The sequence below is a fragment of the Vulpes lagopus genome, chromosome 2, assembly GCF_018345385.1.
Source record: "Vulpes lagopus strain Blue_001 chromosome 2, ASM1834538v1, whole genome shotgun sequence".
Lineage (NCBI taxonomy): Eukaryota > Metazoa > Chordata > Mammalia > Carnivora > Canidae > Vulpes > Vulpes lagopus.
In genome coordinates this window covers 79394711-79414179 of record NC_054825.1, presented here as the reverse complement: position 1 = coordinate 79414179, position 19469 = coordinate 79394711, and the positions used below count along the sequence as shown (strand labels likewise).

General features: G+C 34.3%; 1 protein-coding gene across 1 annotated transcript in view; it reads right to left on the bottom strand.

The window, feature by feature from the left end:
* Positions 1 to 19469, bottom strand: part of AQR (aquarius intron-binding spliceosomal factor) — a 98354-nt gene that overhangs the window by 16039 nt on the left and 62846 nt on the right. The window contains exons 20-27 of the mRNA XM_041744461.1: positions 18560 to 18801; positions 17053 to 17199; positions 15950 to 16019; positions 13360 to 13470; positions 10965 to 11074; positions 8132 to 8267; positions 5504 to 5713; positions 3620 to 3757 (exon numbers count right to left, since the gene is read on the bottom strand). Of these exons, the coding sequence (XP_041600395.1) occupies positions 3620 to 3757; positions 5504 to 5713; positions 8132 to 8267; positions 10965 to 11074; positions 13360 to 13470; positions 15950 to 16019; positions 17053 to 17199; positions 18560 to 18801 (1164 nt within the window). The remainder of the gene's footprint in view (positions 1 to 3619; positions 3758 to 5503; positions 5714 to 8131; positions 8268 to 10964; positions 11075 to 13359; positions 13471 to 15949; positions 16020 to 17052; positions 17200 to 18559; positions 18802 to 19469) is intronic.

The following is a 19469-nucleotide window of genomic DNA, read 5'->3' as shown; positions in this document are numbered from 1 at the left end:
GGGTATTTTTTTCCTTTACAAATCCTACCCAGCACTTGACAATCTACCTCTGTTTTACTCCTGGCATTCAATTTGTCATCAAAGCATGCAATTTTATCTTCAAAACTCTCTCTCCATTTCTACTACCACCACCACTAAAATCTAAGCTACGTTCTATCAGCCCCTCCCCTTCCTGGCTTGCCTCCCCCTAAACCACTGATACAACAGGTGTCAGATCAGGATCATGTCACCTACTGGTTTCAAACCCTTCACTAGTTTCCAATTGTCTTGGGGAAAAGATCCTGGAATATGACCTGGAAGAGATGTATTAATACAGGCCTATATTAAATTTGGTCACTGTCATTCCTCTCTTACCTTAAATGCCACCTCTCTCCTTAGTAATTAAGCTTCATCCACAATGACCTATTTCATTTTCTTAGAAATGGCAAAAACCATTCTGGCCTTAGGCTCTCTGCAATACTATTCTCTTCATTTTTTGTCTGCTTGGCTCTTTCTCATTCTTAAAGAGCTTATGAGCTCTTTATGAGCTTAAAACCCACTTTATCCATGTCTTCTCTGACCTCCCAAGTTAAAACTGATTTCACAGAACCCTGTTCCTTTATCTCTCAGCATATCACAATTTGTAATTCTGTTTAATTGTTTGAAGCCTGCATCCTTCCAGCAGCCCAGTTTCCAGTAATGTCATGCATTGCACACTTATAAAATAATGAAAAATCAAGTCTTTCTCCAACATAAGGAAATTTCATTCTTTCTTTGATGATTACTTCTCTTCCATCTGCTCAATTACCTTCTAGATCTATTCTCAACATGTTTTCTTTCCCTTCCACTTCTAATTCGGATTGTTACTTAGTTGACAGCCTCTTCCTTGTCTTATTGGTAAAATATCTTTGAGAATCTTACTAAGTACAAATTATTTCTTTGTTTCGTGTTTTTAAAGTTTTCTCCTCTTATTTTGCTTCTTGGGGAGGTGGAAGGTAAGAGCATATTTAATCTTAAAGCTTAATTAACTTTTATTTTATTATGATTATGTTTTTTCAGTTTCAGCCACCCTGCCAATAGGGTACCCTATGAACTCTGTTTTTAAATGAATTGTTTACATATACTGTCATTTCTGCGCTACTCATTTTTACCAAACTGTGCTTGTATCTACCTGCCCAAGACAAGTAGCTGAGATGAATTTCCATTGGTCATCCAATGATGAAAGTTAAGGCTCAATTCTGTACTGTTTTTTATTGAAAATACCTAAAGACATGTGGATAGATGTCTTCTCTAGCTCTATCTGATGTTGTATTTCCCTATTACAAGGATAGTTAGGTCCTCCCTATGGGAGTTTAGGAGGAGGAGGAGGAGGAGGAGGAGTTGTTGTTCTAAGATCTACATTTTCTCACAAGTCCCTGTGTGGCCTCTCAGGATAATAGACATGATAGGCAAAACAGAGTGAAAGTAGCTCAAGATGGTTTAAAGAGCCTACTTTCTGAAAAAAAACTGAAAATCTAATGCAATTTAATTTACAAAAAAATGTATCTACAGATTCTGCTTTTTTAAAAGGCAATTTTAATCACAAAGCAAAATTATGACATAACTATATTGGGCCTATTAAAGAAAGAAAAGAGAACATGACTGTGCACGCATGTCTCCTTGGGGATGGCACTGGGTCAAAAGACAAGGTCTATTTATTTATAAGGATTTTATTTATTTATTTGACAGAGAAAGAGAAAGCACAAAGTGGAGGAGGGGGAGAGCAGAAGGGGGAGAAGCAGGTTCCTACTACACTGGGAGCCTCATATTGGGCTCTATCCCAGGACCCTGGGATCATGACCCAAGCCAGAGGCAGATGCTTACCCGACTGAGACACCCAGGTGCCCCTAAAATTTAAATTTAATATTCTTTATTGATACAGATAAAAAGAACACATAAAATACTAAAAGAATTGAAAGACTGGTTCATCAGGGGAGTAGGGGACTGCCCTTTCTTAATGTTCTAAGTAGCTTTACCAGGTTTTAAATGCTTAAATCAGATGTAGAGGAAGTTTGATAAAAATAAAATTTGAAAATTAAAAATACCAAAAGATCTAAGGAATACTGTCAGCTCTCATGCTAACTATATATGTAGATGCTTACCATATAAGTGATTAATGAAAATTTGATAAGCTACAAGCAATGTTTTTAGAATATGCATGTGAAAAGTTGCATATTTCCCTTGTTATTTAACTGATATGATTTGAAATCATAAAATACTGTTGCATAATTTCCCTTATTAAACTGATATGATTTAATATCAAATACAAAGCATATTTTATATGTCAGCCCAAGAACAAAATATTTAGGCGAAAAGTTCTCACTGATAATTTGCAAAAGGGTAGGTTCACAACACTAACATAAGTTCACAGTACCTTTTTTTTTTTTTTAATTTATTTATTTATTTATTTATGATAGTCACAGAGAGAGAGAGAGAGAGGCAGAGACACAGGCGGAGGGAGAAGCAGGCTCCATGCACCGGGAGCCTGATGTGGGATTCGATCCTGGGTCTCCAGGATCGCGCCCTGAGCCAAAGGCAGGCGCCAAACCGCTGCGCCACCCAGGGATCCCCAAGTTCACAGTACCTTTTAATAAATCATTGTGCTTGTGCTACATTGCAACTGAGGAACCTTCCATCTAAGATAGCAACTACTCTATCACCTTGAACTTATTTTGCACTTATCCTCCAGTGAGCTCACAACATTTAAAAATTGTCAGTCACTTTCATTAACAACAAATGCTTTACTAACTTTGAATTCAAACCAGTACACAAAGCCTATCTATCTATCTATCTATCTATCTATCTATCTATCTATCTATCTATCATTTTTTACAAAGCCTATTTTAAACAATGGATAAGCCAACTGCAGAGAAGTTAAATGATTTGCATTTAGGCCAATATCACTAGCAAAGTTATAAAGCAAATTCAAATTTACTGCTTTCCTATTATATGGCACTTTAAACAAGTCATAGGCTATCAGGCTATGGTACCAATTAGTTCTTCTGTCTTTATCATATGATGAAATCAATTTAAGATCTCATTCTACCATCTAAATAAGAGTATTCCATATTCTTATACGGAAGGCTTTCTATCTACTGAATGGAACAAAAAAGTGGGAGCGGATGTATATTTAAAACACGAACAGTGTAAGCATATAAATATCTATAGCTGAATACGTGTGTCAAATGTTAGTTTTACAACTTTTAGGTCTATTTGGAGATTTTTTTAATATAGTGAATACAAATCAATTACCCTAGCAAATATTAGAATTTGGTGAGATAATAATTTAATTATAATGTTACTTAATGGACATATTACTGATAAGTAGACTTAGATAAATCAGATTTAGAGGTCGCTAATCATATAAACATCAGAAGTTACCATCCCTTATTTGTCAGAAGAGACATTTTTAAGTAACTGTAAGTGTGAACATCAGTAACAGGTAAGCCAACCTTCAAGGGAAATGGCCTCAGTAAAGGAAAGAGAAGGAAAGGAAAATTTAAATTAGAAAAAAATTTTTTTAAAGAAAAGCAAGGGAAAGGAGAGAAAAGAAAGACATAACAGCTATGATGAACTGAGGAACTAAAATATAAGTTCCTACCTTGAAACCTAGCTTGACTAAATCATGTCGTTTTAAAGCAGCATGAGTACAAGTCATAGCAATGATTTTGGCTTCCTTCACCAAAAGGTACTTAGATCTGTCCAGTCCACTTCGAAGCAGTTCAGAAGCTCTGAATTCCTATGGGAGTGGGGGTCAGTGACAATATTTTAGGAAAATAAATCACATTTCATGCATACATTCACACAATCCAGTTTATCAGACTTAATTCCTGATTAATATAAGTATATCATAAACAAATTGTAATTTTGTTCATTATTAATTAGGTACTAATTGAGTTCATATAATAACTGATACTCAAGCTATAATTTGGACTTTTTTTTTTTTTGTATAAAATACTGAGAGTATCAACAAGAATACTGAATAAAATATCTATTACCACAGTATCCTATTTTACTCAAGGTCCCTCCACAAAAACAGAAACTTTTTCAAGTATTCATAACAAAGGGAATTTAATGCAGGGGTCTGGTTTCAAAGGTACAAAGCAGTACAAAAGCCAGCCAGGGAATGGCTGAGGTAACCCAGAGATTAGCAAGAGCAGGAAGTCTGACCATTCCTAGATTAGGACAGATAAGGGAAAAGCGGCAGTGTTAATCAGAGCCCAGGGCCTGGGGTACCAGAATAAGCTAGAACAACAGTCATAGCAAGCCAGGCCAACACAAACTGGAGCCATGGAAGAGATGAAACCCAAGGCAACTGATGGAGAAATATCCTAGTTTCTCTATTTCTGCCACATTTTTATTGGCTAAACCCAGCCAGAAGTCAGCTGATATCGGAGGCCAGGAAATTAAACCACAAAGGGCCAACCCCACCTTTGAACATGGCATAGGATCCCCCACAGAGCAGGGCAGAATGGACAACAGATATTAAATGAAGAGCAAACAACCCCAAGCAGAGTATCTAATATCAAGTTTTATAAATTCTGAACATTATATGTCATACTTGACATTTTTAAATTTCTATTTTTTAAATAATTAAAACATGGCCAATACAGGAGAGGTACTCTGTTTAAATCTTTCCCCATGCCCTCCCAAGACAGCTATTATTAAAATGTTTTTATCCATTTACTTTATTAATCATAAACATATTCTAATATTTTAGGGCTCTAAAATTTTATTTATTATTATACTATAAATTTATTATTCTTTACCTACCATCCATCCACCTACCCCCTACCCACACCATGCATCAATATTTACATATTTACATATACTATGTGCCAGATACTCTTCTAGGAAGTAGAGATATTATCTTATCTAAAAGGTGCAAAAACAAAATAGAGAGTCATTGTCCCTTTTACCTGGAGTAATCCTAAATCATCTTACTGAGGAATCTGAGCCTGAATATGATCTCTTTTTGAGGCTGCTAAAGCAAACAATGTTTTCCATAGAGAATGAGAAAACTAGGAAGCAAGGGGTGGGGGTACTATAGGTACCATGATTCCAGATATATTCTTCTCTTCTTATTTTACCTTAATACTCAAGATAAATCAACCTGGCTAACAAAGCGACCACATGTTTTGTCACTGGTCAAAAGGTATGAAGAACTTAAAATAGCCATGTGGCAGTCTCAGATTCCAATTCAAAGAAATACTGTTGAATCTCTTGAGGGAAGCATTCCTTTCTTAAATTCTAAGACTTTTACACCAGAAAAGTCAGAATAAAGGGGATTCAATTTATATCTTAATTTTTACTCATTTCTTTAGCCAAAACTATAAATATTTTCAATAATCTCATTTAAAAGTAACAATCTAGTTTGTAAGATATGAATATTCCACATTTACTTCATTAAAAACAGAAAACCAACTAATCTTAAAGCCTTTAAAGATTTAAAGCCAAGTTAAAAGAAAACCCTGAGAATTCTTACCTCAAGCTGAGTGAAGATTTTCTTAATATGCCTAAAACATCCTTCAGCAATTTCCATATCTTCTTCGTAATTTCGTCCTTTAAAAATGGGTTGAGGGGCATTTGCAAAGTATTCATGAAAAGGGAAGAAAGTGGAGACTTCTGTAACATCTGGCAGCATATTACCTTTATTTTTCACTTTGCTGATATATTCTTCCCAACGAGACATGACCTATGAAAAAAAAGGGACTCAAAATTAAATTTCCCAGCTAATTATTATTTTTAAATGCTAAAATAAAAAGAAATTTAATAAAAATAAGACCTAATAAATAAAGGGAAAGAAAAAGAAAAGCAATCCCTGACCTAACAGGACTATTTTTTAATCCAAATCACAGATTGCCCTTTTTTAAAAGAAAAAAGGTTCTTTAATATATAAAAAATACAAAACCTAGGAGCGCCTGGGTGGCTGTTAGATGTCTGACTCGGTTTTAGCTCAGGTCATGATCTCAAGGTTGTGAGATCCAGTTGGGCTCTGTGCTGAGTGTGGACTTTAAGGTTTTCTCTCTCAGGACGCCTGAGTGGCTCGGTGGTTGAGCATCTGCCTTTGGCTCAGGGTGTGATCCCAGGGTCCTGGGATTGAGTCCTACATCAGGTTCCCTGCAAGGAGTCTGCTTCTCCCTCTGCCTAGGTCTCTGCCTCTCTTGGTCTCTCATGAATAAATGAATAAAATCTTCAAAAAAGAAAAAAAGATTTTCTCTCCTGCTTCTTTTTTTTTTTTTTTCTCCTGCTTCTTTTCCCCCCACTGCCCACCATGCTCGCTCAGTCTCTCTCTCAAAAAAATATATAAATAAAAATACAAATTTTTTAAAAGATTTATTCATGAGAGACACAGAGAGAGAGGCAGAGACACACGCAGAGGGAGAAGCAGGCTCCCCACAGTGAGTCCGATGTGGGACTTAATCTGGGATCCCAGGATCAAGCCCTGAGCTAAAGGCAGACACTCAACCACAGAGCCACTCAGGCGTCCCCAAAATACAAATAATTTATAAGTATATATAAACTGGAAAGAACCACAGGGTCATCTATGGGACTTTATCTCAGACATTTCAGATCCTCCATGTATACTCAGAACAGTATTACTGATGCTTACAAAAACAAGAATAAGTCTCTGGACAAAGAAATTTTTTTTTCCCCATTATTTCAGTTTTTCTCCATATACAGTAAGTCCCACTTTAGCAGCATTTTAGTAAATTTGATGCTTGCCAACCCTTCTCCCAGAAGGGTTTTTCCAATTCTCTTTAGTATATTTACAAAGCACTTCTGTTAATCTGAGTATATATTTGAAAGCTCATTTTATGACTTTTGTGGTACAGTTCAATTACTTTCTGATATGTTTTATTATGCCTCTACTGTGTGGTTCCTGCTTAATCTCAATTTTGGTAATTTTCCCAGTCACAGGGTTTCCAGGTAGGTTCTTAGGCAGAACATCTAAGGGGCTAGAACGTGACAATTACCTTTTAAAATAACTTCCCAATGTGATTCTTACATGTTGAAAATTATTGATCTATATTGTGAAGCTTCAAGTTTGTTTTTCCCAAATCGATTACTTAAACCTCCACAAATTTACAGATTATTTCTCCTACTTTTTTTTTTTTTTTAATTTTTTTATTTCTCCTACTTTTAAAAGTAGTTTTCACCGGGAGCCTAGTGATTTTTATTTTGTGCCAAATATACATTTAGGCATGATCTTTACTCCATTAATCTAAGTTCTAAACTGCATAAGTCTAATGAAGGTTACTTTGTATGATGATGTACATCTCTGTGTCACAAGAAACCATGAAATCTGCTCATTTTGAATGGATTGAACTGGTCTGTGTATCTACTTATGAGCATATATCTATTCTTTCATATACATTTAACATTTTTAATGTTACCATTTGTACTTAAAATATACAAATAGCATGAATACAAAGAAAACAAAGTTATATAAAATTCTCCATTATATCATTATTCCTTAATCCACTTAAAATTATTAGTAAACCAGCTGACTACTAAGGTTTATTTTTGTTCATTTTATTTAGTTTTCTATTTCTCAGTGGTTTTCACACCCAAAAAATTAATCCTAACCAAAGCAAAAGCACACTTTTAAACTGAAGTCAAAAGAATTTTTAACCTAAACTCCTCTAACTCTGAAATTAGTTTTAAAACATAATTTTTTTTAAATTTGAGAGGAGAATATGTTTTTTCTTCATTAGTGGATATATATGAATAGAAGTAGGTACTTCTGTACTTTGCTACCACTGTACTTTGTAACTACTGGGTAGCTAGCATATTTAGTTATATTTCTACAGTAATGAAAACAAAAAGAGAGACTAGAAAATTTGTCAACAGCAAGAAAGAGAAAAGAAAAAAATATAAAAAGAAGCAACATTTGCCTTTTAGTGAATGAATCATCAAGCAAAGCTATTTAGCTAAGAACTTCAAAAATAATAGGAATACAAACATTTAATATTCACAAATATAGCGCTTGGGCAGCAGCATACATTTTAATCTACTCAACAAAAAAAAATCGCTTTCAAGAAGAGTTTCAAGAACTCATCCCAGTTTCCAACTGAAAACCATTATAATTTAAAAACTCTTAATCCCTTACCTGATATAAGAAGAAATAGCCTGCAGTTTCACAAGTATATGAAGCATCTCCTGGAACCCCTAGACTCTTTTGTAATCGTTTGACTTCTTCTAAAAGTTCTATTCTTCGAGCCAGGACATAATTAACTCTTCCATATCTAGAAATTTCAGTTAAACAAAAAAAGCAAAATTATGTAATGAAGAGACTATTATGGAAACTATCAGGAAAAACATTTAAGAAAATCATATTAAGAGGGGTGCCTGGGTGCCACAGTCAGTTAAGCATCAGATTCTTGATTTCAGCTCAGGTCATGATCTCAAGGTCATGGAATCAGGCAGCTCAGGTCATGATCTCAAGGTCATGGAATCAGGCTCCCTGCTGGGCTCCATGCTCAGCATAAAGTCTGCTTGAGATTCTCCTTCCCTCTGTCACTGACCCCATTCTCTGGCTCTCTCTCTCTAAAATAAATAAATCTTAAAAAAAAAATAATGAAAGGTATAAATGGCCAAAAGGGAAAAAAAAAAGAGTAAGAACCACTGTTTATATTTAATATAAGTGGTAGTTCTTGGATCAGTGTTGATCTGCAAACATATTAGTGGTCTGTGAGGAAGGAAAATCAACTGTATCACTAAATGTATCCTTTAATTCCTTTTTTTCACCCCCATAACATGACCTTCACAAAGAGGGAAACAGTACAGTGTATTCTGGTGCTACATCATCTCATCACAGACCATAATTTATAGATTGGCTGCTTTGAATAGCCCTGTTTTCCATTACCACAAAAGCAGATCAGTTCTCAAGGCTTCAAAAAGTAATTTTAAAATGTATTTGATCATTCTTCATTGTCCCAGCACGTAGTGTACCACCTGAACCTAGTAGGTTCACAAATATTTGCTGAATGAGTAAAAAGAACTGAAATCTGAAGATTACCTGGCTCAGAGGCATGTAATTAAGACAAAAAGTATGGAATCTAAACTGGATCCCAAAGCCTGTATACTATTTCCACAATAATAAAGTGCCTTCAATAACAACCTTTTAACATTAAACAAAAATTAAAATAGTGTAAACACTACTGCTGTTATATTTAAAGACTGGACAGAGAAGTCCTGTTTGTGTGAAATAGCAAGAATGATAGAGAATATAGGGTTATAAGACAGAGTCTACGTTTAAAGAATTTTCCAAATTAGAAGGATATAAACGTTATAGCAAGTAACCTTTTTGTTTGTTTACCTAGAGTTTAATACTTTTTCTATGATCAACACTTTGGCAATGAGAAAAAAAATTGAGGATGCTTATAAAGAGTCTGTAATAAAATACCAAAATTCTTATGACATAAGGTTAAATTTAAAAAGCAGGATACAATGGAACTTCATGTACTATTTAGTTGATTAGTCTGTAAATCTAAACTATACTAGAAAAATAAAGTCTTAATTTAAAGAAGCAGTGTATGCAATTATAAACATAGCATGTTTACAGTTTGATCATTAAGAAGACTAACAAAAAGTTGTTTTGTAGTAGTGGAATTATGGATGACTATTTTTTCTACTATCTCATAAGGTCTGAAAATTTTTCTTTAGGGAAAACAAGAATACTCTTATCATGAAATGATACTATTTTTCTTTTTAATTACAACAAAGGGAGAGAAATGAAAAGAATATGTCCAACTGAATAAGCACATACCTACTAATAAGACCTGGGGCTTGACTTATGTATCAGAAAGCAAAAAGTATTTTTTCTTTGGAAACTTGGGATTACCTGAAATCCTCTTCTAAGTTCTACTTCTGTTCTAGTATATTTTTTAAAAAACTATAAATTCTATTGCAGTGTAATTAAAACTACAGTATTTAGTATTCCATCAACACCTTTATGTTCACTGAATGCTGGATTATTAAATTTTAGAGTCCAGCCCACTGTAAGTTTAATATGAGGAAATACTCATGGCAAAAATTCAAAGTAGTATCTCTGGCTAATCCAAAATTAAGCATCTAGAGCCTCAAATAAATTAATGTGTATTGTGATTTGCCCTGTGACTTTTTAGAGGCTAAAAAATGGTGAGCTCTGTAATATAAGAACTCAAAATAGATGCAACATAATAATTTAAGACTCTTTTAGCTCTTTTGTTGTCTATGATCAAATTAGTCAAAGGTCATGTTTAATAGCCAAAGGCTGTATTAATAAATATGTACAGCTGTTTGTTATGATTATTATCTAAAATCATGCTTTAAAAATGGATTTATTTTTTTATTTTTTTTTAAATGGATTTAAATATAAATAAAGGAACTATTAGAAAGTTTGAAGGGAAAACTTAAAATATTAATAGAGGAAATTTGATTTGTAAAATTTTAGTCACTCTATTTCATGTAATGTCAAACATAAGTCCAGCTCAGTGGCAATTAAGTAATATAGTAAGACTTACAACCCCAAAGCTTATATTACCACTAATCTTCAATTGTTTCATTAAATGAATCAATTTCTTAATTGATACCTAAATTTTGTGCAAATTAAATATTTGGATGAAATGTCGAAAAGAATCAGGTAAACTTGTACAGTTTGAGTTGGCATTCTTTAATAGAAAACAAATGGCAATCTGCAATTTTAAAACGATGAACAAGATAACTCTCTTTATAGAAATAACTGTATTCTTTAGGAAAAAATGGCATAAACACACAGAACTGGAGCTGAGGGAGATCATGACCAGACTTACGTCAACTAAAAAAGCAGGTTATGCTAGAACCTTTCAGAATCAAGTTGTATTATTCATGGCCCTTGTCTCTTGGTGTTTCTTTAATAAAGAAAAGGAGAAGGTTAAAAATTGTTTTGTATATTATTTCAAAACTCATCCCCATTTGCTCACCTGCTGAAATCTTTCTCTGTTTCCAGCTCTTCTTCTCCATGACCAAGACGCAGGAGGTGGCGCTCGTCGATATCTAAAGCCATGATTTTCTCAAACAACTGGTTCAGGGCCTGGAAAGTAAGACAAAAAGGATGATGGTGAATTTTAATGAACCAGTAGCTCCCTAAAAGTAAGAAAAACCAACATTTAGAAGGATAAAAAAGAATGAGCATTGTCTAGTCAAGTAAGAATCAACTCCAAAACATAGAAACAAATCTTACATTAGGTCATTTACAATTTAAACAAAATATTGATTTTTGATAGTACTGCCTACTTATATTTAGCTAACTGGATAAGTGAAAACCATAAAAACCATCTAATTATTAAATCTTTGCTTCTAATTTATGAAAAAAAGAAAGGCTTTGGGACCAGTTTCTATTTTCCCCAAATAGTAACAATTACTAAAATAATTAATGAACACTCCAAGATTTCACTCAACAGAATATCCATGGGTTGCAGAAAACTGAAATGTTTTTGTAGTTGGAGGACTCTCAGGCAGTGAATGTATAAGAATATATCTAGGAGACCACAGAGTGGAAAGATACAGTGCATCATTTAAATCTTAGGTTGATTGTCTAAAGTACTCTATACAACAATGAGCAGAGCACTCATTTATTAAAAACTATTCTAAAAAAAAAAAAAAAAAAAAAACCATTCTAGGGCCACCTGGGTGGCTCAGTGGTTTAGCACTGCCTTTGGCCCAGGGCGTGAGCCTGGAGATCCCGGATATCAAGTCCCATGTCGGGCTCTCTGCATGGAGCTTGCTTCTCCCTCTCCTTGTGTCTCTGCCTCTCTCTCTCTCTCTCTCTGTGTCTCTGATGAATACATAAATAAAATCTTTTTTTTTTTTTAAACTATTCTGATGGATACCATCTAGAAGTCACTTTATTATACTTATGAAATGTTCATATTTAGGATTCCCTTAAATCCTAGTATTAAGTATCTGAACATCTGCAGTTACAATGTTTTGAGAAAGGCACAAGTTTCCTAGTATGGAAACATATACTAATAAAGACATCATTTAAAAATCAGCCAAACAGCTCTTTTAATTTATCATCAATCTAATCCCTCCCATGAAATCAACATCCAGTCTTATAAATATCCAGGTTATATAATGTAAAAACAGATACCCTTTGCTATCAAAATTCTAGCAATTAGAGCTCAAAAACTGAAGAATTTACAATAAATTTTCAGAAAAAAATTCCCCTCTATCCAAACTCTTGATGCTCCCATCCAAACCTGGGATTCAATGGATTAGACCACCTGGCATTACTCACTATCCAAACTCAGGAATCACAAAGATTTAGAGAACAAAAAAATACTCCCACACTGCACTCTCAGAAAAAATTGTAAGGCTTCATTATGAATTAAAGGAATAATGAAGAACTATTTGCAGGAAGTATGTAAATGAAGATCTGACAAATGAAATAAACATAAAAAGGAATAAATCAATAATTTAAATCACTGAGGATGATATGATTATCAAGGATTATTCAATAGCAAACAATGAAGTCTTTGGTTATATTTGTAAAACAATCTTCTCTGTAATTGTACTATACAAATCAATCATATATAGAAGATTCTACAGAAAGTCATTATCAAGTTATTATCAAGTTATGACAAAACTTACTAAAAATACTATGCTAAAACAACAAATGAATTATTCTTTATTCATTTTAAGAATCTGGAAAAGGGGAATGCCTGGGTGGCTCAGCGGTTGAGTGTCTGCCTTCGTCTCAGGGCATGATCCTGGGATCCGGAATCAAGTCCCACATCAGGCTCCTTCCTATACGGAGCCTCCCTCTGTCTGTGTCTCTGCCTCTCTCTCTGTGTCTCTCATGAATAAATGAAATCTTCAAAAAAAAAAAAAAAAAAAAAGGAATCTGGAAATAGGTAAGATTATTACAGACTAAATTTTACTAAATAGAAGAAAAAAGGCCTTTAAGTAATTTGTTTCTTTTATTAAGATAAAGCCTCAATCTTCTCTCCTATACAATTTTAGTATTCTGTATAATAATGTCACCATTACATTACAGTGGAGGGGGAGCAATTTAGTTTAATCCAAGTATTTGATCATATATCTAAGTATTCTTAGCTTTCCCACATTTTGACCCTCTCCATTAGAAATAAAAAACTGTTTTTATATTTTCCTAATATGTCTGGTCATGACCAGTTAACAATCCAAGAGTAACTCAAGAGCAAACACTATACTCATCAGCCTTTCAGTATTCTGTTGTACCTATGATCACGTTATTGTACAAGCAGAAATTTCCACTGTGCTTTCATTTATTCCCCACTCCTTTATCTCCCCTATAGTTCATCTTACATATATGTGTGCACATGCACACATACTTACCTGATTAGAGTGAGTAACAATCAGAGTCCTCTGCTCTGGGAAATTATGGTAGATGTTGGATATAATTTGGACTGCAACATCTGTTTTTCCAGTACCTGGTGGACCCACAACCTAAAAAGGAGATGAACACATATCAAAATACTAAGTTATCACTTTGTTAGAAAATGGACATTCTAAAACTGAAAGATAAATGTAAAAAATTGTTGATAAGTTCAATAACAGAATGGACAAGACAGTTAATCTGAAGACAGAACAATAGAAACCACCCAATCTAAAAAATAAGCAGAAAGAAAAGACTGAGAACAAATGAATAAATAGAGTCTCATCAATCTATGGGGTAATACTAAAAGGTCTAATATTTATGTTACTGAAGTCTTAGAACAAAAGGAAAAAGTTTATGGTATAGAAAAAATATACGAAGAAATAATGGCTGAAAACGTCTAAAATCTGGCAAAACACTTAAATCTACAGACTCAGGAAGTTCAGCAAACTCCAAACAGATTAATCCCAAAGAAATTCAAGTCCAGAGACATCATAATCAAATATCTAAAAAAAATTCTTAATAGCAACCAGAAAAAAAATGATACATTACATACAGCAAAAGGATAGTTCAAATGACTGTGGGTTTCTCTCAGAAACCATAGAAGCCAAAAGGAAGTGAAGTAACATTTTAAATTGTTTCAAGAACTCTGTAGAATTCTATGTCCAGTGAAAATATCTTTAAAGAATGAAGATGATTTAGAGACTTTCTTATATGAAGAAAAACAAAGATATTTCATTGTTAGCAGACCTACTGTTAAAAGTGGTAAGAGAGTTCTTCAGGCAGAAAGGAAGTGACATCAGAGGAAACAAACTATCAGGAATGAAAGATAAATGGCAAATTTACAACTCTTTTCCCCTAGAGTTCTTTAAAATGTTTGACTTTTTGGGGTGCGTGGGTGGCTCAGTTAGTTGAGCGTCTAACTCTTGATTTCAGCTCAGGAGATGATCTTAGAATTTTGAGATCAAGCCCTACATCAGGCTCCACACTCAGCGCAGAGTCTGCTTGAAATTCTTTCTCCCTTTCCTCTACCCCTCCCTATCTTCATGTGTAAATGTGTGCTCTCCCTCTCTGAAATAAATAAATTTAAAAACATGTTTGACTTTCTAACATTGCCTGACAGTATTTCCAATGTATGTAGATAGAAAAGAACGTAAGAGATAAATTAAAATGAAATATTAAAAACTAAATAACCTAAAAGAAGGTAAAAACAAAAAAAGCTACACAAAGGGAACATAAAATAAATAATAAAATGGGAGGCCTAAATCTAAACACATCAATTGCATTCAATGTAAATGGTCTAAACACACCAATTAAAAGATAGAGACTGTCAGAGTGAAGAAAATGGCATACCTCAACTATAAGCGGTTTACAAGAAGTTCGCTTCAAACATTAATAGGTAGGTCAGAAATAAAATAATGGGAAAAGACATACCACACAACACTAATCAAAAGAAAACTGTAGTTGCTATTATTAACATCAAAGTACATTTCAGAACAAAAAGAATTACCAGTGATGAAGACATTACATAATAATAAAAGCATTAATTCACCAAGAAGACATAACAATCTTGAATGTTTATGTATCTATTCATAAAGCTTTAGAAACCATGAAGCACAAACTGAAAGAAATGAAAGGAGAAACAAATATATATGTAGTTGTAGTTGGAGACTTCAATACTCCTCTTTCAGTAATCAACAGTAACTGGAACAGTAACAGTAACTGGAATATCAGCAAGGACAGAGAAATACTGAACCAAATGAATCTGACATATATAGGACACTCCACCCCAAACAACAGAATAAACATTCTTTTTACGTGCACATGAAATATTCACCAAGAGAGATCATATCCTGGACCACAAAACAAACTTGAGCATATTAAAAAAATAAAAATTAAAAAAAAAAAAATAAAAAAAAAAATAAAAATTGAAATCATACAAAGTATCTTCTCCAACCATAAACAACTTAGACCAGAAATTAGTAACTGAAATTTTTAAAAAAAGATTTTATTTATTTAAACATGAGAGACACAGGAAAAGGGAGAAGCAGGCTCCCTCAGAGGAGGCCGATGTGGGACTCGATCCCAGGATCCTGGGATCACGCCCTGAGTCAAAGGCAGATGCTCAACCACTCAGCCACCCAGGTGTCCCAGTAAGTGGAAGATTAACAAAGAGTCTCTAAATACTTGGAAAGAAAACACACCTTTAAATCAGTTGTCAGCAGGCTTTATCTGTAAAAGCCCAGCAAATAAACATTTTAGGCTTTGCAGGCCATATGATCTCTGCTGCAAGTATTTAACTCTGTTGTTACAGAACAAAACTGGACAGAGGTAATTCATAACCAAATAGGCATAGGTATATTCCAATAAAACTTTATTTATGAACACTGAAATGAGCAGTAAGCAAAATCTCACATAATGCCACAATGACCTATAAACATTTAAATTCAGTTGGATTTTTGTGGTTCAAATATACTCTAAACATGTGAGGCCTACTTCTTGTCTGAATCCATGTAAAAACATGTGTATGTGTAACAATAATTCTCTTACCATAGTTAGCCCAGGCTGCATTCCAGCACGGATAGCTTCTATCTGTGTGTGAGTGAACTGAATTGTATTACTGGAAATAAGAGTAAATAAAAAGTTAGTTAAAAACACCGATGAACATTTGCTAAAAATTTAAACAATGAATGGAGGTCTAAATGCCTCCTCTGTATATGCCTCTGTTCTCCCAATCTCTTCTTCACCCCACCCCAGTGCTTTGGGTGTGTGTGTGTGTGTGTGTGTGTGTGTGTGTGTGTGTATTAAGTTCGCATGTGCATGTATATGGTAAAACAAAATACAAAAAAAATGAGATCCTACCCTCTTTAAAAAAAAAAAAAAAAGACTTTATTTATTCATGAGAGACACACAGAGAGAGGCAGAGACATGGGCAGAGAGAGAAGCAGGCTCCTTGCAAGAAGCCCGATGCAGGATTTGATCCCGGATCCCAGGATCATTCCCTGAGCCGAAGGCAGACACTCAACTGCTGAGCTACCCAGGTGTCCCCCTCTTAACAAATTTTAACTGCACAGTAAGTATAGGAGTGTTAACTATAAGAACAATGTTGGGTAGCAAAATCTCCAGTACTTCTACATCTTAAAGACTGAACCAATCTCTGATGAATTATTTCCTTTACCTCTATACTCTACTGACCAACTAAAATGGAATGAATCTTATTTATGGAAAGCAAAGACTACAGTTATTTTTCAATATACTTAGGCAATCCTATATTTCACTTGGAATGTCAAAATTCTAGTTCCTAATCTAATACCGAACATAATGCTACTTTTCTTGTCATGGCACACATGCAAGAGAGTAGCTGCTACATGTAACACATGGTCAGGAAGTAAGAACGCTGTGCTCAAATTAAGGTAGCCCTCTAATGTTTTTTTTCTCATAGTACCTAAAAATGTTTATTTTGGAAATATGACTACACAATGCCCAAAAATGTTTCAACTATTCAGCTGTCTGACAGAATACAAGGAAAGAGGGTCAAGAAACAGAAATTTCCTGGGGTTTCTAAAGGATCAGTAAATTTTAAACTAATTATTATTAATCCAAAATAGCAAACTATTATTCATCATACCAAATAATATAGACAGTAAAATTACCGTTTGGGTTGGTTGTAAGGATAAGGACCCCTATTAGGAATGACATGAGGTTCAACAATTAAGGTTTTTGCCTCTTCAGTATCTTCATCTTCACCATCTGCATCTTTCCTTTTCTTCCCTTTTCCACTCCTTACTGGAAAAGTTATTCTACAAAACCAAAATCTTCGTTCATTTTTTACAATTAACAACATTTACCAAGCATCTACCTTGTGCATGACATTGTATGGAAGATAATCAGAGCAGAAAGAAACATTTATGGCTTAAAGGAACTATCTGTACATACATCCTGAAAAAAAGTAGACTTAAAAGCACTACAATGTATATAAACGGTGTTCAGATTAGAAGTCAATTGATTAAGGGAGAATCAAAGAAGGAGCATTTATATAATTATATCCATGCGCTATATAAGTGCTTTATACATTGTCCCTCCTTAAATCAGAAAAGGCTTCATGGGAGAGATGGCACCAAAGATGAGTTTCAAAGAACTTAAACAAACATGGTAGGGAAGATATTCTGGGAAGACTAAGGTTCAAGTGCAAGTGGTCAGTTTTGCCACGGTGGATACAACACAGAAAATAAGGCTAGCAAGACAGGCTGGAGCCCTGTTATGACGCTCTCAGAATACCAAGCCTTTAAGGCAGAAGTTCTCAGCTTGGGGTTAGGACACCTCAGGAGGTGATTCCTCCTAGGTGCCTGGGAGAGTCAAGGAATACATTAAAATTAAACTTAAAAAAAAAAAAGAAAAAAGAATTCTCTCTGTGCACTTCTTCCATGTAATAGAATTCAGGAAAGAATAGTGAGTTGCTTCAGGTACTTTATTCCATTTCTACTAAAAAAAATTTTTTTTTAAAAGATTTATTTATTTATTCATGAGAGACACAGAGGGAGAGAGGCAGAGACACAGGCAGAGGGAGTAGCAGGCTCCTCACAGGGAGCTTGATGCGAGACTTAATTCCAGATTCCAGGGTCACACCCTGAGCCAAAGGCAGAGGCTCAACTGCTGAGCCACCCAGGCATCCCTCTACTCAAAATTAAAACCAAAGCTCCTTTAACATGAGATATAACTACATTGTGAATATTTAACATTTGTGTAAGCAAGCAAGCTTAAAAATAAAAATATAATTTTTTCCTGAAAACTAAAGAAATTTAACATTCCATGACTATGTCCACTAATTAGGAAATACACCAGATTATACATAATATAAAAAGACATATTTCTTTAGTCACATTCTATAAATATGTTTATGTAATACTCTTCCGACAACAAGTATATATACAGATCCCTTATTAGATGTGAGGCTACTTTTATTATGGTCGTAAAACTGTTTTATGCACTAAGAATTTAGGAACAGAGTCAAATAAAATAAGTTTATCCCAGTCATTATATGGTGAAGGTAAAGACTGCTCAAACAAAATCACAATATTCAGAGCTCTAGCTATAGTCCTATGGCCTAGTTCACCCTGGCTACAGAAAGCCTGAAAGGAGTACAGCCAGTTCTGACTTTACCTGAAAGGGGGTATCTGTAGAGCTGGGTCATCCACAGTTACTTTAACATTATGACCAGGAAAGCTGGTTTTTAAATGCTCAATGGAAAGAAATGTATCATTGAAATCAAGAGTGGCAATCTGATTGGGCATTTTTGAATAATGTGCACTACTTGGATCTCCATAACCTAAAATGATGTCATGCAGCCAGTCAGGTACCACGCAATCAGTATTCATCAGGTTCCTGATGGTCTCCAGCACAGCCTGTCAGTGAAAGGACAGAAAAGGGTTGTGTCAAGAAGCCATCTCAAACATTTGCACTTCAATGGAACGCAGAGTTAGCTGCACTAATCCAGAATTCCCAAGTGTTTCAGAGCAAGAAGCTATTTTCTGCTGACAGGTGCTTGGCTAGACTGAATCAACAGTTATATTTTCAGCTGATACCATACACTGAGTTAAACAAAAGACCAAACTTAGCAAGGACAGTTTATCCGTTAGGAGTTCATTTAGAGAGAATGTCATAAATGAGTTCATCACTTGACTCCTGTTGTGTAGAATGAAAATCAGATCAGGATTACACAAGAAGAAAATATTATAGAATAAACCCATGAAGAGGATGCTTCCTCTTAGAAATTCATTGAATTTTCTCTTTTTATATTCCATAGTTCCTCAATGCTAAGATGACACACAAGCAGAAGCATGTTAACATATGCCTCAATTGTGAAACATAATTTAAAAATATTAAAAGTAACACTCTTAGAAAAAAGTCATAAATAAAAATGAAGTAGACAAAATGATAAAAGTCAAATGTCAAATAATTTTCAGAATGAAACATTCTACAATAAAAAGTCATTAGAGTAGTTAACATACATTGTCAAAATTCCCAAGTTAAGGCAAGCTCTCAGACTTCCCCATAATTACTTTGACTAAGT